Source organism: Elephantulus edwardii, unplaced genomic scaffold (assembly GCF_000299155.1).
Source record: "Elephantulus edwardii isolate Elephantulus edwardi_28Jun2011 unplaced genomic scaffold, EleEdw1.0 scaffold00116, whole genome shotgun sequence".
In the NCBI taxonomy this organism is placed as follows: Eukaryota; Metazoa; Chordata; class Mammalia; order Macroscelidea; family Macroscelididae; genus Elephantulus; species Elephantulus edwardii.
The window spans coordinates 6849928-6874317 of NW_006399866.1; the positions used below are offsets into that span (position 1 = coordinate 6849928).

A 24390-nucleotide genomic window follows, 5' to 3' on the forward strand; every position below is an offset into this window, starting at 1 on the left:
GAAAAAAAATTTGAGACTGCCAAGCTGTGCTTTGGGGTAATGAGTCTGGCCACCTGGGTAGCTGGACTGAGGATAGAAAATCTGGTCAATGCAGAAACCTAAGTAAGTGCTAGGTACCAAAGCTTGATCCCTGCCAGGCCCACGTCCAGCTCGCCAGCCAGCCAGTTAGCCAGCTAACCTCTGTGCTCTTTAGGTAGAGTCCTGTAAATGGGAATGCAGAATCAGTGAAGAAAGGACTCTCCCACCTCCAAACACTCAGCTGCAGAGGCTTTGTGGGTGGACTGGGGTATAGCTAAGGGTTTAATTTGTGACAAGATGACCCAGGGTCTAATTTGGGGGAGTCTTGCTCTCTGTGAAACCCTAGAGGCAGCACTTATATCACAGAACACCTCCAGGAGGTGAGTGTTCCCCAAGTGTCACTGCGTGTTTGCCTGTACACGGTGTTCATTAACTTCAGTGACACAGCTACCACGGTGGATGTATAAAAGCACATCCAATTAGTCAGGCCTACATGAATATTTGCACTCTTAAATCTTTTGCATTTCGAAAGGGTTAAAGCTTATTATTAGCATATAATTTACAGTCCTTTCTCCCAGGAAAGGAATAATGCACAGTAAATGCCACATTCATTTTAATAATACATGTTACAGTCTGTGCCCAACATCTGCACAAAGGTAAAGGAGACAGATTTTTTTGACATGTCCCACTCTGCCATCTAAACACAGGCTTTTTGTTTCTTAAGTGACGGAAGGTTTAATCAAGAAAGCAGGCAATTCATCAATCGAAACAAGGCAGCGTGTGTGCGCCTGACAGCACACACATGGTTGTGTACAGAGCAAACCTGGCCACCTGTCAACCGCACCTTTTACATCAGGATATACAAATACACCATGCGATCAATTCCCCATCCGCTCCCATTTATTTCTTCCCTTTCTTCTTTTTCTTTATGTAAGATTTTATTGTCAGCCAGGGCAAGAACAGAGAGAGAGACAAGGAATGCATGGCTGTTTACATGGGAAGATAAACATATACAAGACTTTAAAATGACTATTTCTGCCTTGCTTTGAGTGCTATTATTTCTATTTATGTTATTTTACACACACACACACACACACACACACACACACACAATTGTTGTGTACTGTCAAATTGGAACCAACCCATAGCTGGTGGGGTTTCAGAGGCAGTTAATCATGCAGGAGGAGACTGCCTATCCTTCTCCTATGCAACAGATGGTGGATTAGAACTGTGTGTCTTTGGGACTGCAGTACAGCTTCTTGCCACTATGATGTATATGTATATGTATGTATATATATATATATATGTGTGTGTGTGTGTGTGTAAGAGTGAGTGTGTGTGTATGTACACATACACACCAACATCATATATAGAGAGAGAGTTGTTGTTAAGTGCTGTTGAGTTATAGATGACTCATAGCAACCCTATGAATGAAAGACCTGTATAACTATATAAACTTGTATAACCTTCATCGTTTCTCCAAGTTCATAGGGTTTCCGTAGGCAAGCTATTTCGGAAGTGGATGCCACTCTGCTTCCAAGCTTGTTTTAAATGGGGAGCTCCACCGAACACTGTCCACCATGCCACACAAGTCAAGAATGTGCCCGTTAAAGATGAAAGCCATGGGGGATGCTGACAATGCAGAGGGTGACGAACATTACTAGGGGCTCCCATAAGAAGACAGTGAGTGCTTCACACCCTGCATACGCTGACACATACTCAGATAGATGGGAGAAGTAGCCCAGGAACACAGACACCCAGAATGGAGATCCATGTTCTATAGCATAACACCATAAACATTACGTGACAGAGCAGCTGCTGGCTAGAACAACTTACACAGAAAAATGCAATACTCTATTGTTTCAATCTTCTGGCCTTCCATTTCCAGCCCTGCAAAGTCCTTTATAAATCATTCAAGAATTAAGTTTATGTCAGATTTCCCAAGTGAGCATATTTATTTATTTATTTTCTAATTTAAAGGTAGAAATAATGTAATTACTTTAAGGAAAATATATCTGTAATTGGTATGCTTCAGATGAGCTTTTAAATGATTACGCTGTGACATACATAGAATTTTTATATATATATAATAAGATGAAGAGCTAGTAGCAGAAATTTTATCCAATTGGATGAAATATATAAATCATGAATTTCATAATACTGATAATTAAATGTCCATCTTCCAACTTAAATGAGAACTAGATTAAAACTGCATGGAGAAAGCTGATATTCCAAAATCATTAATTATTTTTAATTGCTTTGTGCTTTCCTAGTCTGATGTCAGAATTACAGGCTCATGCACAGCTATGTCTTACAGATAAAATCCACTCTTGTCTATATGTGCCTCCTAAGTCAGACTGATAAGATGAAGTACTTGCACTTGGTCATCCTCACACCTTTCTTGGTGTTCAGCATCTTGAAAGGGAACTAGTTTTTAAGAAGGAACAGCTATGGAGGGTATTAGTATGTCTTTTTCCAGGCACAAAAGAGAAAACAAAATCTAAAAATGATATTTAAAAAACCCCACTAAAGCTAGGGTTACAACTCTGTTTGCCAGGAACAGGAACAATTCCAGGTAAGGCTCAGAAGTGAGGACCTAAGCCCTTTCTACTGAGATGGCACTGAAAGCGAAGAAGGAAGCCCCTGCACCTCCCAAAACTGAAGCCAAAGCAAAAGCATTAAAGGCCAAGAAGGCAGTCTTGAAGGGTGTCCATTGTTGTTATTGTTGTTGTTATGTGCTGTCGAGTCATTTGCGACTCATAGCGACCCTATGTACAACAGCCCTAAACCATGCTCTATCCTGTGCCAATCTCATTGCCCCTGACACACCCATCCCGATTATCCCTGTCACTGAATCAATCTTCCCCTCCTGCGCTGTCCCTCTACTCTACCCAGCATGATGTCCCTCTCTAAAGACCTGTCTCTCCTTACAACATGTCCAAAGTATGTCAGACGAAGCCCCAGAATCCTTGCCTCCAAGGAGCAGCCTGGTTTAATCCTCTCTACGATGAATCTGTTTGTTTTCTTGGCAGTCCATGGCACATTCAATACTCTTCTCCAGCACCACAGCTCAAAGGCATCAATTCTCCTTCTATCCTCCCTAGTCATTGTCGAACTCTCTGATACATAACAAGTGATTGCAAAGACCATGGCCTGTATCAGGCGCACCTTAGTCTCCAGAGAGACACTGTTGCTCTTGAGTATTTTGGAGAGGTCCCTAACCATAGACTTTCCCATCGCAAAAAAGGGTATCCATAGCCACAAAAAAAAAAAAAAAAAAAAAAGATCAGCACATCACCCACCTTCTGGTGGTCTAAGATGCTGAGACTCTGCAGGCAAACTAAATACCCCTGGAAGAGCGCCCCCATGAGAAATAAGCTTGACCACTATGCCATCATCAAGTTTCTCCTGGCCACTGAGTCTGCTATGAGAAGGAAGATAACAACACACTTGTGTTCATTGTGGATGTCAAGGCCAACAAGTACCAAATTAAACAAGTTCTATGAAATTGATGTGGCCAAGGTCAACAATTTGATTAGGCCTAATGGAGAGAAGAAAGCCTATGTTTGGCTTGCTCCTGACTATGATGCTTTGGATGTTGCCAACAAAATTGGGATCATCTAAACTGAGTTGTTGTTGTTAAGTGCCGTCAAGTCGCAGGTGACTCATAGTGACCCTATGAAGGAGAGTCCTTGACGTTTGGTCTAAACTGAGTGCAGCTAGCTAATTCTAAATACAAATTTTTCTCACCATTAAACAAAAAGAAGTGATGACATAAATAAGTGACATGGTCATCCTAGTGCTGATGGGTAAATGAAGACATCAGTCAAGTAATTTGCCCACCTAAGTGAGAGTCATTCTCTGTCTGTGATGCTTCCCAGCATTTCTGCCCTGTGATTCATCCTGAAATGATGAGGTGCTTCAGATTTTGTTTTGTTTTCTTAATGCTACTTTTAATATATATTTGCTTAATTTCATAATAGGGAGCTCTGGTGGCTGAGTGGTAAGAAAGTGTGCTGCAATCCTGAAGGCATGAGGTTTGAATGCACTATCTGCTCTATAGGATGGGCAATTTCCTTCCATGTGATTAACCACCTTTGAAAACCCTCCAGAAGGTCAGCTATGGGTTGTTCTGACTTGATGGTACTCAACAACTACAACAACAACAATTTCATAATATCACATTGCGATTTCAATTTCAGAAGCTTCTTCAAAAGGGAAAAATAAGAATTGTTTGGTAAAAAATTTTGCCTTTTGAGTTTATATCAACAACAGCAAAAGAACAGTACAGCATGTTTTTCTAGATCTATAATTACCTGCTCTTAAAGCAAAATCTGCCAGGGAAATGCCAAGAACCATTTCTAGGTTAGGAAAACTCAAAATTTAGCTCATCTTGACTGAGTCCTTCCTTAAAGAAAGACTTGACACATATCATTGCATGAAGTCTGGACAGACTGGAGAAGATATTACTTTATTTACATCTCCTGAGATCTCTAAGAAGGTGCATGATGGCTACTTCAAAGATACTTTAGAATCAGCTCGAGCAACTTCCAAGCATTTTAAGGGCTCAGACCTAGTAAAATAGTCGTCCCAAACATATATCAAGTTCAACTGATTGCCATCAAGCCACAACTGACCATAGCTGACTTTCCCTTGGGTTTCCAAGGTTGTAAATGACACAGGAGGAGACTGCCCATCCTTTTCTCATAGAGTCACTGGTAGATTAGAACTGTCAGAGGGTGTGGTCTTCAAGTAGCAGTACAAGTCCTTATGGACAATTCATGGCTACAAAGAGTGAGAAAGTGTTGTTACACTATCCATAGCATTATACAGGGTCCTCTTTATGAGAAGGACCTTCCTTTGTATTCTAAAAAGAAGTTGGGTTTTTCCTGAGAAACTAGCTTATTTTTAGCTTACTGATATGGAAATTATTCTCTGGCTCAAAATGAATTAAAATATCCGCTTCCTGAGGAAACACCAAACTGCATTCCAGAGTGGTTGTACCATTTTACAATCCAAACAACAGTGTTTCCAAGTTCCTGTTTCTCCGAATATGACCCAGCTATTCCACTGGCTGGAATATACCGCAAGAAAATTAGAACTGAGACACAGAGATTTGTACACCAATGTTCACAGCAGAATTATTCACTAACACAAGAACATGGAAACAGCCCACATGCCCAACCACAATCGAATGGATTGAGAAACTGTGGTATATTCACATGAAGGAATAATATATAGCATACAAGATCAAGGCTTTAGAAAATTACTGTATAACTTGGGATGGACTGGAGAGCATTATGCTTAGTAAACTAACTCAGTCCTATAAGGACAAATACTGTGTAAGATCATTATTATAGAAATAGAAAGATAACTAGTAAAACGTGTATGAGGATCCAAGGACCTTCAAGCCTTTAAAGGGGTGGGAGCAGAGGGGTAATCACAGGGTCACAAAATTTGATGGGTAGAGGGAGGAGTGGGTAAAGAAAATGGGAAAGATCTGGTGTGAAAAAACAAATTACACAGACTTTGTAAGCAAACCGGTATAAAAGAAAAAATTTATTAAAAAAAAAATCCTCTTCCTGTAAAACCTTAACCACAGCCACCCACTACTTTTCTGTCTTAGTTTCTCTTTCACCTTGATGTCCTCACTTCCATTTTAATTTTTTACATGTATATCTTAAGTTACCTGAAATTCTATTTGAATACATGGACTATACATAAAATAGTTGTATACTGAAAAATTTTTTTAAAAAAGATTCTAACATAAAAAAGGTAGAATGCCGCAATATGAAACTGAAAGAAAAGACTTTCCAAGAAAATAAAGAAATTCTTAGAAAGAAATCGCCATTAAAAATCCTGATGAACATTTCTTCATATGTTTGTTTGTCATCTGAATGTCTTCTTTGGTAAAGTGTCTGCTCATATCCTGTGCTCATTTTGCAATTGGGTTGTTTATCTTGTTGTGGTGCCTGAATATTCTATAAATTCTAGACATAAGTCCCTTATCAGACATGTCATTACCAAATGTTTTTTTTTCCTTTTTACCCTATTGAAGAAGTTTTTCGAAGTGCATAGGGATTTGATTCTTTGAAGGTCCCATTCATCTATTTTATCCTTTCCTGGTTGTAGGTTTTTCAGGATGCTTGGAAGAATGTTCAAAATTCCTAGCTCTAAGAGAGATGCAAATAAAAACAACTACGAGACATCATCTCACCTCAGTAAGAATAGCAAAATACAACAGAGCAGCAAATAACAAACACTGGTGAGGTTGTGGAGAAACTGGAACCCTTATTCACTGTTGGTGGGAGTATAAAATGGTGCAACCACTATGGAAGGCAGTATGGCGCTTTCTCAAAAAGTTGGAAATAGAGATATCATTTGACCCAGAAATTCCACTACTGGGAATATACCCTAAAAAACTCAGAACTGCCACTCAAGCAGATATATGCATGTCCATGCTTATTGCTGCTTTGTTCACGATAGCAAAGAGCTGGAAATAACCCAAGTGCCCATAAACAAATGAAAGGATATAGAAGCTCTGGTATATTCACATAATGGAATACTATGCAGCACTGAAAAACAAGGAACTAATGAAATATTATACAAAATGGATGACCCTGGAAAACATTATGCTAAGTGAAATATCTCAGTCACAAGAGGACAAATACTGCATAATGCCACTGTTAAAAAACAGGACTGACATTGGGGTTGGGGGAAACTAAGAAAGGGGATAAATGATGTACACTGCATTGAAATAGGTGAGGGAAGTGCAACAATGAATGAATGAAAACCCAAAATCTCTGTAAATGTTCATTAAAGCTAATAAAATTTAATAATAATTTTAAAAAAAGAAATAGATGAGGGAGAAAACTATTTAAAAGGAATATATGATTAGGTATTATTTGTATGACAAGAGTCCAGAATTAAGAGCTGCATAGCACAGTGGATTCGGGGAGGGATTATATAACAATAAAATAATATTTTTCTTTTTTTCAAAGAGAAAAGTGAACTGGGGGTTAAGGGTGGGCAGGGAGGAAAATACTACAATGAATGAATGGGGGGAAAAGCTTTTTTAAAAAATAAGGACGTACAGATGACATGCTGTAGTGTTTGGAATCAGAAAAGATGGGAAGGGTGAGTGGTGGTACAGATGAGCAAGCCTGTGTGGGAGCAGACAATGGTTACAGCTGGGGAACGGGAACAAGATGCTTACTGGCTGCTCTACTTGTGTGCTGTGGTGGAGTTCAATCTCCTCTCAGCTGACCCTACATCTCTGTCCATCATCCTCTGATCTCAGTCTGGCCCCACCCTTCAATAACCTACTGAAATTATGTGGCCGTCGTTTTCATCTTTTCTTTTTTTTTTTAAATAAAAAATCATGAAGAGTGGTAGGAGAGTGGGAGGGAGAATCTAGAAAAACAAACACAACTCTGAAGAGAAGGTAAGATCTTAAAAGCTTGTTCTACAGAACCAAGGCACACGCTGAGGAGCAACATGCAGCTAAGCAGGGGCCACAACTTACAAAGCAACAGCAAACACAATGGTTTTTAAGGATTATGTTTAGAGAAGAAGAGGAAGAATGGGCAGTACTCACTGGTTAGGACTGACAGTCATCCTGGGGTTGGCAATCTTTTCCTAGAAATAGCCAAATAGTAGCTATTTCAGGTTTGCAGACCTGTAATTTCTGTTACACCCAATTAGCTCTCCTGTGTAGTGTGAAAGATGGTATAGATAATATGTAGAGGAAAGAATATGGCCATGATCTAGTAAAACTTTATTCATAGATACTAAAATTTGAATTTTATATTAATTTCACATGACAAAAAAAATATTCCTTGGATTTTTTTCGGCCATTAAAAAAATTTAAAGCTTTTTTAGTTCCTATGCCATAAATACACTGTCTGAACAATGTCATGAGCTGTGGTTTGCGGGCCCAACATAGATGGATAACAGACAATATGTTGAACCAGGTAACTGCCATTTTATTTCTAACACCTCATCAAAAACAACCTTTTTGGACCTTGAAAGGTAGAATCAGGAAATGAGGAATTTGAAGAACAAGCAAAGTGGGGGGACAGTCTAAGATACCAGTGATTTCAAGTGTAGCCTAAGACTGTAAGAGAAATGGTTAGAGATGATGCGGCAATCGCAATCGGTGATCTCTGAGGAACTTTAGGAAATAGAAGGTTTTAGGCGCTGGAGAAGAGAATACAATCATACATTAAAATAAAAGTTACTGAGCTATGACCTTGTTGTGATTGTCAATAAAATTTTAAAGAATATCATAGGACAGGTTGTTGTTGTGGTTGTGTGCCACTGAGTCAGAGCCAACTCATGGCTGACCCTCCAGAGGGTTTTCAGAGGCAGTAAATCACATGGGAGGAGATTACCCATTCTTCTTCTACAGAGCGGCGGGTGGATTTGAACTGTGGGCCTTCGAGACTGCAGCACAGTTTCTTACCCCTAGTCTGGGGTTGGTAGTTTGTGAGAATTCAGACAAAATGTGATGTGATCACCTGGGCCAGCATAGCTTATCAAGAACACCACAAACAAACAACCTGTCTTGTGTAGTTTTATTATTACAGAAATAATACATGTTATTACAGAAAAATGAAAAACTATAATAAGCAAGAGAGAGAGAAAGAAAATCCACTGAAAACACCTTAGCATGCATCTTATTAGACTCTTAAGCTAAAAATCAAACTAGTCGTCACTGATTCCAATTTATGGCAGTCTCACATGTTACAGATGAGAACTGCTCTGTAGAATGTTCTTGGTTGTCATCTACTGGAAGCAGATTGCCAGTCCATTCTTCTGCAGCTCAACCAAGTGTGCAGGTTAGCAGTCAAGTGCAAACTATCTGCACTGCACAGATGATTTTTCTGGACTTTTGCTATGCCTTTCGTAAATGAGATGCATTGTGCATTTGGATTCGTCACCAGCTTGTTTTACTTAATACCCATGCACAGATTTTTGTATAAATTATTGTTGTTTACTGATGGTTGAAAAGTGAAGTCCATGGTATGGATGCTGCATAATTTAACTACTTGCCTATTTCTGTACATTTAAGAAATTTGTCCTACCAATGTCTTTTTTTTTTTTTTTTTTTGCTATTTAAAACAAAACCAGGAATGCTTGGCCTGGTGAAGAAATATAAAGATGTGTAGGCAGATCAAAGGTTTGTTTCCTAGCCACTTTGATTAGCATGCTACATGTCCAAAAAGGTACAGAGTTTCTCAGGACTTCAGCACTGAGTCAATAAAAGACTTGTCTCATTTTTGTGGGCAAGACAAACACTGTCTGGACAACATATAACAGCTGTCAAATTTGGGCTGACAGAATGCACTGTTATCCTCAAATTTCTAAGAGTACATACAGGAAGATAGAGCCCAAGTCAACAAGCTAAGAAGTCACAGAGACAGAATGGGTTGCTTAGGGACAGTGGAGCCCCAGACATTAGAAGCATTCAAGTGCTAGATCAGATGATCACCTGCCCAAGAAGTTGCAGAGGGTAATCCTGCTCAGAGTAGACACGGAGTACATTCTTTGTTCCCTTCCCTCCTTCCTTTCTTCCTTCCATCCTTCCACATGTCTCCACTACCTCTGCATGCTAACACGGAGCTTCACATGATCTCTGCTAGTTTTTCTGGCAAGTTGAGTTCTGTCTCTTCCTATGTATATGTGAAGAAGATGAACTGCCTTAGTGAAAAGTACAGGAAAAGTGATACATTAACATGTATGGTCTTGAGAAAACATTTTAAAATAAATATTACTTTAATATTCACTCTTCATTTAACTTAGGTCTCCACGGCCAGGTCATTACATGAAAATCACATTATGCAAAAATTATAGCAGCCCAGGTCCAATCAAGACATTAAGAGTTCACATGTAAGCTCTATCTTCCAGGCCTGTTGGTATGGCCAGGACATAAGACTTCAGAGCCTGTGACAACTTTACAGCCCCATGAGTCTTCAATTGTACATATCTACATGGTAGAGTTGGAGTGTGGTTAGAGGGGCAAGGATCCAAGCTGTGGTGCCTTGGCAGCTGCTCTGGATAAAAGGGGGGTGCCAGGCAAGTGGCTTAGCTGGGCCTGTGCTGAAGACTGATGACAACTCAATACCTTGTCCAACTTCCAGAATTTGCCTTTCTGTGTCCCTATCTTCTCCTCCGTGCCCCATCTCTCATCTCTAGTCTAGTACCTCTACCTCCTCCTTCTCACCCTCTATGTCCTGAAGCCTTCTGGCTACACACTGGATTACCTGTGGTCCTCCAGGCCTCCAGGCCACAGTGACAGCATCCCCCGACCCCTACTTTCTGTCAGTCACTATCTTCTCTTCTGGCACTCCCAGGACCTTAGCCATTATAGCCTTGGCTCCCACTGCACACCCTGCCACTCACTTCACACCTTGGCACTCACTACCAGATGTGCAACATTAGTGCACAAAATGGCTTAATAGTAGACTTTTCACTATTGCTATAAACGAGAAACATTAAGTAACAAGATAGCAGATGAGTGAAGAGTAGGTGTACATGCAAGTTAAATGGAGGTTGCTTTTCAAATCTCCAATGACGCTGTTTTAAGGTCTACTTCTCTTTTGAAAGGAACTGTTAACTAACGGAACAGTAACTAGATGTTTCCACGAGTGACGCAGACATATACCAGGCATTGGCACCAAAGACTTAGGCCCGAGATACACAGTCAACACGGGCCAGAGTCAGTGTGGACACAGAACAGCTTCATGATTCATTTTATTATCTGAACTCCAGCAATCGTGGTCATTGGGTGTTGAGCAAAGGTGAGGGCCTGGGGCGCACTTTGCCTTAACTGTTTCTGGAACACACCATTGAAAATCCCAATTTTGCAATGCTACACGGAAACATGCCATTCAGTGCCAAACTGTGTCCACATGGGGTATGAGGAGAGGAGTAATCTCTACTCCTTTCTAGCCAGAATGACTCACAGGCAGGCTGCCGGTGGGGGGGTGGGCAGGTTTCCCAGTTTCACCATACTTGCCCAGTGCTGAGCTTGCAGGCCTGATGGTGCCAATGGGTCCTGCAGGGTATTCCTGGCAGCATCACAATGAAGCACCCTGGACCCTGGCAGAACAATTCGGTGCAGGCAACAGCTGAGGAGGCCAGAGCTTCCTGCTGCACTGGGCTGCAGTATCAACAACCTCTGTTTGGAAGATAAAATCCAATTGACTGCCACTTCTAGAAATGTGGCAGGAAGTTTCTGAATGACTTCCCCTGGGTCTTAAGGCTGTTACCTCGGTATTGCTAAACTCACAGCTGAAATGAACTTAGACAACACCTCATCAAAGCTGCAGAGTGAGGAGGCAGTGGTCCTGCGGCAGACAAGAACCTTCCTGCCAAACCAGGGCGATTTCATTCAGTGGGTCTCTTTTTTCCTGCATAATTGTTCAACAGCTGGGAAAGCTATCAGAGAGGAGAGGTAAAGTGGGTGTAGCTGAGCACTGTGGCTGGAAAAGGATTTGCAAGCTGGAGAAAGAAGTCATCTTACATGACTGTGTGTTTTCCTTATGTGCATTCTGAACAGGGATGCCCTGCTGGATTTCACAGGCGTGTTGTGCACGGTTCTGCCACTAAGTATCTGGGGAAATATTCAGCTTTTCTACAAAATAGGTCATCTTTCCACATTTGTTATGCTCCATGTCGACTCTGCTGAAATAGCCATAGCACAAAAGAAATTCTCCCTGGAGATACTTTCCTTAGACAAACATGTTCCCTTCTACTACCCTTTGAAAGCCTGGCTGCTGGAGGGGGCCAGGGGTGAGGGTTTAAGACCATCCCCGTTCTTCCCCTTCCTCATGAGGAATGTAGCCCAGAAACAGAATGTCTGGCTTTTGCTTATGCTTCCAAATCTATTAGGGAGTGATCATAACAAGTAAAACTAGTACTGACACAAATTATGCCATTGTTCTATTTCATCTAACCTGAAGTTGCAATTTTTAGGAAAAAAGATTACCTTTTAAATAACCGATTCATTATGATACATGAATGAATGCCATGTTCCCATGTTCCAAGTGTCACTCACCATTAAGGGTGTGCGCTCGTAAATGGCACTGATTTGCCACTTCCCCCTTACATACAGACACCCCTGACTGGCAGCCCAGGATAATCGGAGGCGAGTTTGTGGGTTTCCTCAGCTCTTAGCAAGTCACCTGCACTGCTGAGCACCTAATGAATCTCAATTCTGTAATAAGGCTTGTAAGTTTTCCCCTCCCTAGGTGTAGGTGAAAAGGAAAACAAGGACTGATGAAGTTCCTGCCAACGTAATACTATCAATTTCAAGGCAAGTTCAGAAATCACAGACTCTTACCACGAGGGTGTGTGTGTGGGAGACCACTAGAGTACCCCCTGGCCACAAACCGGGCTTTGAGAAATGAGAGGCGAGGACAGATCTGGATATGAGAGGGCAGGCAGATCAGCATTCAGCCCTGTGCTGCTCCCAGGGCCCCGTGGGAAACCTGCCTGCAATCTGGCAGGTGAACAATGTGGTGACTATTCTCTGGAAACCTCACTTCAACTTCATGAAATCCACACATTGTTTTTCATCATTAGTTTTAAAACATGCTGAGTATCTGGCCCTTCTCAAAGTGCTGTGGTGACACAAAGGAAAGGGAAGAGGCCAGGCCTTTCCTGTTCTCACAGGTCCCCTGCAAGCAGGAAAAGAAAGCTAAGACAGACAGATGCCGGGGTGGGGGGTGCTTCCAAGACGCGGCTGCAGAGGCTAGCCACCAGCAGTGGCTCCTACATACCTGATATGGCATACAAATTGGAGTGCTGGTACTCATAGTCAGTCCGGGTGCTGTTCCTGCCTCTGAAGGTAGCAGGTAGCGTTAAGGAGATGTGCCTGAGAAGGAGACAGAGGAGAAAGGGAGGTTACAGGGTGTATGGTGAGGTTTCCTAGATTGAGAAGGCAACTGACCGACGCCATCAAGAACCAGATGACAATGAACAGGAAGTGGATGCCCCAAGTATGACCTCCTCATCATCCTCTACTCTTCCCAGGGAAGTCAGCAATATTCAAGCATCCCCCTTTTCTCATATTAAGATGGACATCCAAGAGGAAGAAAAAGGCTCCCCAAGTCTTATGGCATGCCCAAGGTGCTCCAAAAAGGGGGAGTTTAATTAATTCTTTTTCCCTATTGAACCAAATATGCCAATGGAACCAAAATTCCTAGACTCTGAGCAAAAGTCTCCACTTGTTCTGCAATCTTGGTTTCATTATCCATTAAATGGTTTTCATTCAAGAGGAGTTTGGAAAACTAACAACCATTGAAAGTTGGGAGCTTTGTTCCTCTGAATGCCTATGACTGCAGAACACACAGTATGACTTCATGTTCCCGTCAGCCAAGAACACGCAGCTTAGGAAAGCAACTTCATCGATCCACTGCTACCTTTCATGGCATAGCCACCGGCCAGTAAGACTCACAAAGAAAACACAGCACCGGCAAGCATTTAATTAAAAGTAAATAATCCATTTCACATGGTTATCAGCTAGTGGAAAGTAAGATTAACACAAGAAAACATTTAGAATCTAACAATTCTGAAGAAAATGGGCCACCATCTACTTGCTAGTGTAATCTGGGGCTGGGTTGTAACAGTTCAGTGGCCCAAACTACTCTCAAAGGAAAGAGGATAAAGGGAGATGGACTTACTACATAAAGAAAGCTTTAATTGACAAGTTATTTTTCCCTACACAACAAATACATGGTCTTCTGGAATGATTCTTAGGTGTCAGGACTCCTAGGAGGAAAGGCTCTCTCTTTGGTAGGAGCAGTTCCCAGAGCCAGGGTTGAGCTGCAAGTTAAGGGAACCTCCCAGGGACAAGATGAGCTCTGAGGACCAAGAAGGCATTTGGTTTGCCAGGAGGTCGAGTAAGATTTGCTGGTGAACAACTGTGCCACCAACAGCCAGGTAGACTCAATCAGTGGGGCTTTCCTAAGCACTGGCTGTGCGCTAAGGGCTGGGGGCCAGGGGCCAACGCTTGGAGGTATATGCCCATTTGGTACTCTGAGGTGTACTGTGAATCTACACTGTGCACTCACTACTAATGCTGACTAAGAATATGGGGTGAGCTCTCAAGGGACAGAAGTGCAGGAACAAATCCCTGTGCAATGGGATATGTGCTGAAAGTAAACTATAAACTGGGGGTGAGAGTGGGACAAAGGTTAAAGGCAGGAATAACATGTTCTGTTAAAAAGGGATAGATCTTCTTGTGACCCTTTCTCAGAAGAGGGCATAAATGCTAAGGGAGTCAAAGGCACTCATCAGGTAGCTGGGGAGAGCCAACATTTCGGTGGAGGATTAGGATACATATAGGGACAGGATGGAAAGGACACCAAATGCCACTCAGAGGTCTCAGGTGAAGTCTTAGTGGAACCGTAGGGAGAAGGTTCCCAAGCCATATTCCCCAGATTATGGCATAAGTAAAGTCATTAGAACCATGTAGGGACCTGTTAACTACATAGACTCGTGGACTCCCACTTGGGGAGTCTGGTTCAGCGGTTTGGAACACAGCCCAGAGCCCAACCATAATTCTGAAGACCAGCCAGGTTTGGGGATTGCTGAGAGGGGGAGGAGCAGCTGCAGAAGGGATTTAAGCAGTTGATCAATTTCTCTGACCACAGCACTTAGGCAATGAAGCTGAGCAAAAGAGGGATGAATTATTGACTGTAGCTGTGGTTGAGCAGAACCCAAATGACGACAGGAGAGAGTGCCTGGCATACACCTGGCCCGGGCTCAGGCACAGCTCATGTGTTCTCTGCTTTTCACAACACCCCTGAAAGGCAGGTTCAAGGCCAGCTGCACAGTTTGTGAGGCTTAGTGCAAACTGGAAAGATGTTTTCCCAAAAAAATTATTAAGAATTTCAAGACAGCTATAGCAGAACCTCAAGCCTTGTGCAAGGCCCTTCTCAGTGTGAGACCCCTCTGAGTGTATGATCATATGGTTTGCTCATCCATGAAGATGGTCCATAAAAGATACTATCATCACATTGAGCTGAAAAGGAATTTTTCTGGTTGCTAGAGGATGAACTGTGCTTTGGCCTGCCAAACTTTTAAGATTCCTAAGCCTTAAAATCCTAAAAAGGGTGCATTCAATTAGGACAGACTACCTGAGTGGCAGTTTTGCAGGGTCTAGGGGCATGCAAGAAGGCTCATGGAGAAGGTGGTGCAATAGTAGTCTTTCTGGAGACTGGCAAACCTGAAGAGACAGCAAGTGGGTGAGCCAGGAGCCAGAGGTGCACATGGGGCAAGCTCCACCATCTGGTGGCCAAAGAGACGAACTCCTGCCCACATGTGTACTGACCTGTGAGGACGCTAGAGTGGAAGGGCACATAGAGTGCCTCACAAGAGGGAGGCATGAGGATGTCCAGTGTTAGACAAACTCTTGCTTACAAATAAGGTCATGTGCAGAAAGCAATGGACTAAGTGATATGAGGTGTATAGGCGAGAGGCTCTGTAGAAGAATTCCCTGAAGAGGGAAGTGATGACAAGTGTGGTGGGGAGGAGGGAGGCTCCTAAGTAAGAGGAAGCCTGACCAATGGGAAGATCTGGAGAGAGGCCCATGTCACTAGAGCCTGGAAAAGCCAGGAACAGAGTGTGGGTGAACAGAGGGCTCAGGCTCAGCCTGAGTTCCAACTCTGTCCTGACAATTTTTCCTGCCTGTGAAAAAGAAAGGAAATAAAACTGACCCATCATGGTGGGTGGGAATGATAGGAGCAAATGATGGTGGAGATTATCATGAACCAGCAACCAATTATTACTGGGCATCTACCGTGTGCAGACTCCTCACAATTTCTGTCCAGAGGACCTGCCCTATGGAGAAAATGCAGACCTCTATTTCAGGAAAACACTGTGGCACATAGCACTTAACAAGAAGTGAATCAGTAATAGAGAAATCAAGGGGTCTGACCTCTCAGCAGCTCCACTCAATCTGGACATCCCAGTTTTGCACTCTTGCTTCTCCAGGGCACGGAATTCTGCCTGGTTGCCCACACCCAGGAACTCTCCCTCCTGCGGCCTGCTTGTCCTCTGTCTCACAGATAGTTCTTTCTGGCTCTGATTCCTCTGATCTTTCAAGGATTGCTCTTTTCAAAGGGTTGGGCTTAACCCTCTTCCACTTCACACACTTTCCTGTGCAACCTAATCCCTCCCTCTGCCCCCAGTTTCATCAGTTCTCACAGACCACTTCACTTCTTCAATCTCTTCTCTTGTCATTGGCTACCTCTTCCTCCACCAGAAAGACAAAAAGTCTTAAAAAAATCTCTGAATGTGCAGTTAAAAAAAAACCTTCTGTCTGAACGAACCTTTGCCTGTGTTGCTCCTTGTTCTCAGGACTCCACTTCTTCCTCACCTAGTCCCTAAACTCCTTCCTATTCATCCTTCAAGGCTCTCTCCTAGCATCTGCTCTTTGGTAACACTTTCCCTAGGCTTTAGTTTTTGGTGTTGTTTTTTTTTTTAAATACAAGAGCGTTTATTCTCCAGAAAATTCCACATGTGGAGACTTTCTCCCTCAGTAGGAAGGTGGCAAGGGAAGAAGCCCCGAGTTCCAGTTCCCCTGCGCAATTGCTTTTAAGGCCTTCCTGGGTGCTACTTGGGCTTTAGTTTTGATGTCTGGATTTAAGTATCTTCATACTGTCTCCTATTCCAGTTATCAAAATATATCTTCACTTTTTTATTCAAGACTATCTCCTTAACCTTGTCCTCCCTAACAGTGGGGCTAAATTTTATTAATGTTTTACCCCATCTTGTAAAACTGTTCCATAGAGTAGACAATTACAACAGGTTGTATACATTTGTTTGCCAAATCAAGTGTTTAACTTAGTCTACTAAAACTCCTAGGTTTTCTAAATCAGGACTGCTATTAGCCTCTCATCTTTCATATCTACATGTGCATGCTTTCCCAATCAGCCTCAAGGGGTCTCTGTATTATGATTCCAACTTCTGCCTATGAAAGAAAACAGGTAATGATATAAAAAGAGATCACATGTGGAAGCAACAGCAATTTTTAAGGAAAATGAAATGGTGACTAAGCATAAACTTTCTGATAGCACACTAAGACAGTATGCAGCTCATACAGTAAACAGGAAATTGGAAGGGAATTTTAAATTGAAGACCTGACTACAGTTTTACAGAGTATCTATCTGCTTCATAGGAATCTGTTGAGCTGAAATCAAGTTACCTCAAACTCTAACTAAAAAAGTAGTTGGTACAAGAGTGAGTGTGGGGCAGCAAGGTCCCCTGCCGAGAGAAAGTATTTGGAAAGGAGGGTTCCCTGTGCTCTAAGCAGCTTCTCTGCATTTTTGCTTCTGCTATTTCTGGACAAAGGAAGCAGGGGACATGAGGACAAAAAGGCACATCAAGGCTATGTGTTAATGAGAATGTACAGTTTGGGCCAAGGGGACAGATCACCTGTGGTTAGACTGAATAAAGAAGTCACTTGCTGGAGGAGAAGTGGCCCAGGAGTGCTCTGTGTCAGATTAGCCTGAAAGTGACAGACTGACGAGGAATGACTCTAGAGTCGGCTGAGTCTCAGTGCAAAAGATATCCTAGCTCCACGGCCCCTGGTGGAGGCTCACGTACCAAGCTCAGGGCTGGGTGTGTGTGCACACAAATCACCCTGCCTGATCCACTCAGCAAGAGTTTTAGGTGGAAATAATTATCTCTGTTTACGAGAAGAGGAAACAGGCTCTGAGAATTAAAATCAACAAAGAGAAAGTGAAGAATGAATAAAAAGCTTACTCTTCATGTACATGGGACGTTATTATTGTTACCCTGACAGATCATTTTGGCTGTCAGGTAGAGTGAGGTTACTCAATCAAGAATGCAATGTCAACCCAGAGACCTTTCCAGTGCTGGAGGGACTCCATGTCTCTGCCACTGCTGGCTCTGCAGCCCTGGCAGGTTATGGTCCCTCTGATAAATTCAACTCTCATTTGCTGCCTTCAAATTCATTTTGACTCATACTGACCCTCCATTGCGTTTCGGTGGCTTTTAGTGACAATGGGAGGAAACTATCCATCTTTGTCCCAAGGAGCTGATGGTGGATTCAAACTCCCAGAGAAGCACAGACTCTGGGGTAGTAATGCAACTCATTCTGGGCTCTGCTACCAGAAAGGTGAAAGCAATACACAGATTTGAATAAAGAATGGCCCAATCATGTACCACATGAGGCAGATCAGTTGTAGTGGGTAGCAGTACTGGCTGGCTCTAGACTCCAGTGGACTCAAGACAAATCCCAAGGGGAGCTCTGGTGGCCTAGTGGCAAGGAGCTGCAACTACAATCCCAGAGGCGCATGGTTCGAATCCACCAGATGCTCTGCCGGGTAAGGAGGGACAATCTCCTCCTGTACCAGTCAGATCTGATTTGACGGTACACGCACACAAAAATAATAAAATAAAAATTTTTTAAAAAAAATCTTTAAAAAAAATAAAAAAAAAAAAAGACAAATCCCAGTGACACTACCTAGTAGCCGGGTGGCGTCTAGCTGGGCATGCTGCCTCCCAGTGCACACTTCACCACAATGCATACAGAGCAGTCATCAGAGAGTTGGGTGACAAATAAGCACACAGTAAGTGCCTTAGCAGTGATTGCTATTATGATTCTTCCCATTCTTGTCATCTCTGCTCATGAGGGCACACTGTTACAAAACCTACCAATGCTTTCCCTCTGCATTTAGAATGAAATGCAAATTGCCCCTTGGTTGCTCTCACATCCACATCCTCCAATCTTAGTACATCTTGGTTCTTCTATCCTTGGACCAGGAGGCAGTCGTCAGATCAGAGGAAGGAAACACTGAATGGTTCAAAATCAGGAAAAGGGTACACAAGGGATGCCTCTATCTCCATACTTTTTCAATATATATGTGGAACAGATCATCTGGAAGGCTGGGCTCTGTGAGGAGGAATGTGGCATCAGGATTGGAGGAAGATTCAACAGCCTACGTTATACAGATAACACAACCTTGTTTGCTGAAACTGAGGAAGCTCTGAGCCATTTACTGTAGGTCAAAGACTACAGTCTTTAATATTGACTGAAGCTCAGTATCAGAAAAACAAAGATTCTCACCATTGGGTCAAAATGGCAGCATCATAATAGACAGTGAAGAAATTGAGATTGTTAACAGCTTCATCTTGCTTGACTCCACAATCAACACTCTTGGTACCAGCATCCAGGAAATCAAAAGACAAATTGCATTGAAAAAATCTACTGTCAGGGACCTCTCCAGAGAACTGACAAGCAATGATGTCTAGAGACCAAGATGTGCCTGATCCAGGCAATGGTCTTTACAATTACTTGCTATTCAGCAGAGAGCTGGACAATGACCAAGGATGATAGGAAGAAGAATAAGTTCCTTGAGCTGTGGTGCTGGAGAAGAGTTCTGAATATACCATGGACTGCTAAGAGAACAAATAGGTCCGTTCTGGAGAGGGTGAAACCAGGGTGTTCCTTGGAGGCGATGATTTTGCAGCTCCATCTGACGTAATATTGGCATTTTGAAGGAGGGACAGTGCAAGATAGAAAGAACCTGGATGAGATGGAGTGACTCAGTGACTCGGGTGTTGGGGGTAGGTTTGTCAGTTGTTGTTGTTGTTATGTGCCATCGAGTCGCCTGCGACCCTATGTACAACAGCCCTAAACTCCGCTCTGTCCTATGCCAATTGTACTGTCTCTGACACTCCCATCCCAATTATCCCAGTCACTGAATCAATCCATCTCATAGAGGGCCTTCCTCTCCTGCGCTGTCCCTCCACCCTCCCAAGCATGATGTCCCTCTCCAAGGACCGGTCTCTCCTCACAACATGTCCAAAGTATGTTAGACGGAGCCTCAGAATCCTTGCCTCCAAGGAGCCACCCAGTTTAACCCTTTCCAGGACAAATCTGTTTGTGTCAGAGATGATGAAATTGGCTCAGGATAGGGCAGGGTTCAGAGCAAGGGTTGCTGTGAGTCATAGCTGGCTCGACAGCACATAACAACATGATTCTCTCACTCTCATTTCTCCCTTTGTACACCTTGTTTCCTCTGCCTGAAATACTCTTTAACCAAGTCTTCAGAAGCCAGTCCTTTTTCATTTAAACTGCTCCTCAGAGAAACGTTCCCTGACCACCCTTCTGAGGAAGCACCTGCCTTCAGTTACTCTCTCCTAACACCCCACTTACTACTCCGCACAGCTCTCACCACTGTACAGAACTGGCCTATTTGTTTACAGCTCACCAGATCATGAGATCATGACTTCCATGATATTGTCTCCTCTCCACCACATCTCAGTACACGGAGCAGTGTCTGGAAAAAGCAGGCACTTACAAAATGCTCCACAGACACGTATACAATCATCAGATACTTGTTGGCTGATGGGATGAATCTGACTCTGAGATAATTTGGGGAAACTTCTACAAAAACGTCTATCTCTGTCTCATGCCTGGACCCATGAGGACTGGGGTGGTTAATGGTTTGGAAAAAATATAACTCTAATTCATGTATTTTTAAAATTCTAAACTGTAAATAGATTCATTATGGCATTGTTTGTAAAGCCAAAAAATGGAGTCCCATTAAATATTAAACAACAGGGGGTTGGATAAATAAATTATGGTACAACTGTCTAATAAAAATGTTTTACAGTTATTCAAAGACTATTTTCCACCACTCATCTTTCTGTTACTTTGTTGTATTGTAATATGTTACATGGTTCTGTGATGCTGAAAATTATATTCAGCAGGGTTGGGCCAGGAGGGTCCACTACTCAATAGTGGACAGATTTCAGTGAAGCTTCTAAAGACCTGGTGATAAACTTCTTAAAAAATGGTCAGTGCAAACCCTACAAATAACAGCAGAATATGGTCTGAATCATGCTGAAAGATGAACCCTGCAGGTTGGAAGCTCCTCAAAGTCTGACTGGGGTGGAGCTCTTCAATGTAGGAAAGCAAAAACTCACTGCCATTGGGTTGTTTCTGATTCCTAGGAATCCTGCATTGGATTTCTGAGATGGTGAATATTTTTTTCATTGTTGAACATTTTCTTCCCCCTTTTCCCTTCCCTCTCCCCACCCTGCAATGCACTCCTTGTTTCAGATTGTTGTCATACATATATTGCCTAATCATATATTTCTTTCAGCCAGTTCTTCCCCTCATCTATTCTAATAGTGTTCATTATCTATTGATTCTTTTCTCATTCTCTCCCCCATCCCCCTATGTCTATTCTATTTTATACCAGAAGTGTTATGCTGTGTTTGTCCTTCTGTGACTGAGATATTTCACTCGGCATAATGCCCTCCAGGCTCCCCCACGTTGTGTAATGTTTGTTGTTGTTGTGTACTGTTGAGTTGGAACCAACCACAGCTGACCCTCCAGCAGGTTTTTAGAGGCAGTTAATAGCACAGGGGGAGATTGCCTATCCTTGTCCCTCGGAGCACCAGGTGGCCTAGAACCGCATGTCTTTGGGATTTCAGTACAGCTTCATGCCACTAGGGTGACCAGAGCTCCCTTGTGCAATGACTGGAAATGGTAAATCTTTATGAAAGGAGACTGCCTATCTTTTTCCCTCAGAGCAGTTGGTGAATTGGAACCACCGGCCTTTCAATTAGCAGAGGAACATACAATTCACTCTGCCATCAGAGTTCCCTCCAAAACGTAGAGTGGATGATGTGAATAGCCTACAATTTCCAGGACTTTCATTAGCTCATTTTTCCTGACTCAAAAATGAGAAGAAACAGCTGAAAACATCCATTAATAAGAACATGGACCACAGAGTACAAATCTAGTAAACTTGGAAGCCATATAAAATGAAATGGAACAGACAAAGATCTACAGTGTAGGCCCGTTCACTGCTGTCAAGTTGGTTCTGGCTCAGAACTGCCTGACCGGATCCTCAGGCTGTACATCTTTACAGAAGCTGACTGCTTCATCTTTCTTCCATGGAGTATCTGCTGCATTCGGACGCCCATCTTTTGCTTAGCAGCCCAGTGTTTATCGTGCTGTATCAGCAGCGCTCCTTCCTTGCTCCTAGGTATTATCCACTCACTCACTGCCTCAAGTCAATTTTAACTGTAGTGACCCTCCACCATGCTTAGGAGGCTTTGAACCTTAGCAGGCACTGGTGGAGACATGTAGCCTTTGGTTAGCAGCACAACGTGCTACAGAATACACCACCCAAGCTCTTTGCATCAGTGATGCTAAAGTGCAACGGTACCAGCTTTTTCATGGTCTACTCTGCTGGGAATGACTAATTAAAGTCATTAAAGTATAGTAGTGAATTCATTGTTAAAAAGAACATTTCAGGATCTATCCTGAAACACAATGCTGTCAGTGATGGGATAATATATCCATATGTCTACATGGAAGACCAATTAATATGACTGTTATGCAAATTACACACAAACCATTAATAAATACTAAATAAAAAGAAATGGAAGAATATTTTTAACCAACTTGTGCAGTCTGAAAATAATTAAACATGCAATCAAAATGCACTGATAATTACTGATGATAAGAATGTGAAAAAACAAAGATACAATATCAACAATTGGAAAATATGATCTTGATGAGACAACAACTATGCCAGAGATGATACAGTAGAGTTTCGTAAGACCAATGACTTATTAGTAAGAAAGAACTTTTTCTCCAACAACATAAATGGATACCATAGGTGTGGTCCTTATTAGATGGAATACACAGGGATCAATTCTATGATACTTGGGGGGAAAATGATAGAGAAGCTCAGTATCAACAGTCAGACTTTAAAACTTGCTCTTGAATACAGGGAAGCCAAAATGAAACGTGAAAGCTGAAAAGATTTCAAAGGGCAGCTTATAAAGACAAAGCAAAAATATTATAATGGAATATACAAAGACCCAGAGCTAGAACACCAAAGGAGGAAAAGATGCATAACACTTATTTCTCAATGAAAAAAAGAAACCACAACTCATGCCTTAAGGTGCAAAATTGAAAAACTCCATAGGTAAATACTGAACAAGGCAGGAAGCATAAGGATATAGAAGGAATATTGAGAGGCAATGAATTAAAACAAACTGGCCAATGTTCAATCATTTCAGGATGTAGGATATGATCAAGAACTGATGGTATTGAAGGAAGAAGTCCAGGCTTCACTGAAGGCATTGTTGGAAAACAAGGCTTCAGGAATTGACAGAATACCAATTGAGAAGCTTCAATAAATGCATGCAATGCTGGAAGCACTTGCTCACCATCTATGGCGAGAAATCAGAAAGAAATCTGGCTAAGTAGGCAGGAAAGATACATATCTGTGTCTATCCCAAAGAAAGTATAAATTATGAAATACATTACTAATATCACATGAGAGTAAATTTTGCTAGCTGAAGATAAGGAAATTAAAAAAATAAATACAGCTGCACATCAAAAGGGAACTAACAGAAATTCAAACCAGACTCAGGAGAGGACATTGTTGATAATCACTGTTGCTGCTGAGTTGGCTGTAACTCATAGTGACTCTGTGAACACCACGTCTAAACTCTCCCTGACTGTGCACCATCCTCACAATCTCTGACATGGTCACGCCCACTGTGGTAGTCACTGTGTCAATCCACCTTGTTGGGAATCTTCCTCTGTGTCTCTGACTCTCCACCTCTCCCAGAATGATGTCTCTACAAGGACTGGTTCCTCCTGAGAATATGCTCAAAGTAACTGAGATGAAGGTTCATCATCTTGCCTCTAAGTAGCAATGTGGTTGTACTTCCTTCAAGACAGATTGTTTGTTCTTTCAGCAGTCTGTGGTATATTCAATTCTCTTTGCCAATACCACAATCCAAAGGTGCTGATTCTTCTTCAGTCTTCTTTATTCACTGTCCAACTTTTGGATGCATATGAAGCAATTAAAATTACCATGAACCATGGCTTGGATCAGACACATCCTAGTCTTTAAACTGACATCCTTGCTCTTTGGCACTTTGGGAGGTCCTTAACAGCAGATTTTCCCAATGGAACATGTCTTTTGATTTCTTGACTGCTGCTAGCATGGGTGTGTTCATTGTGGATTGAAGTAAAGGGAAATTGTTGACAATTTCAATCTTTTCTCCATCTATCATGATGTTACCTATTGGTCAGTGATGAGGATTTTTGTTTTCTGGATCTTGTGATGTAATCCATAGTGAAGGCTAAGTCTTTGATCTTCAGTAAGTACTTCAAGTCTTCTTCACTTTCTGCAAGAAAGGTTGTGTCATCTGCAGGTTATAAGTGAGTCTTCCTCAAATTCTGATGCCACATTCTTCTTTATCTAGTCCAGCTTCTTGAATAACTTGCTCAGTATATAGGTTGAATAGATATTGTAAAAGAGTACAACCCTGACATACCATATCTTTCTTGATTTT

General features: G+C 42.2%; 1 protein-coding gene across 1 annotated transcript in view; it reads right to left on the bottom strand.

The window, feature by feature from the left end:
• Positions 1 to 24390, bottom strand: part of MVB12B (multivesicular body subunit 12B) — a 245076-nt gene that overhangs the window by 102932 nt on the left and 117754 nt on the right. Inside the window, exon 6 of the mRNA XM_006892550.1 lies at positions 12804 to 12898. Coding sequence (XP_006892612.1) covers positions 12804 to 12898 — 95 coding nt within the window. The remainder of the gene's footprint in view (positions 1 to 12803; positions 12899 to 24390) is intronic.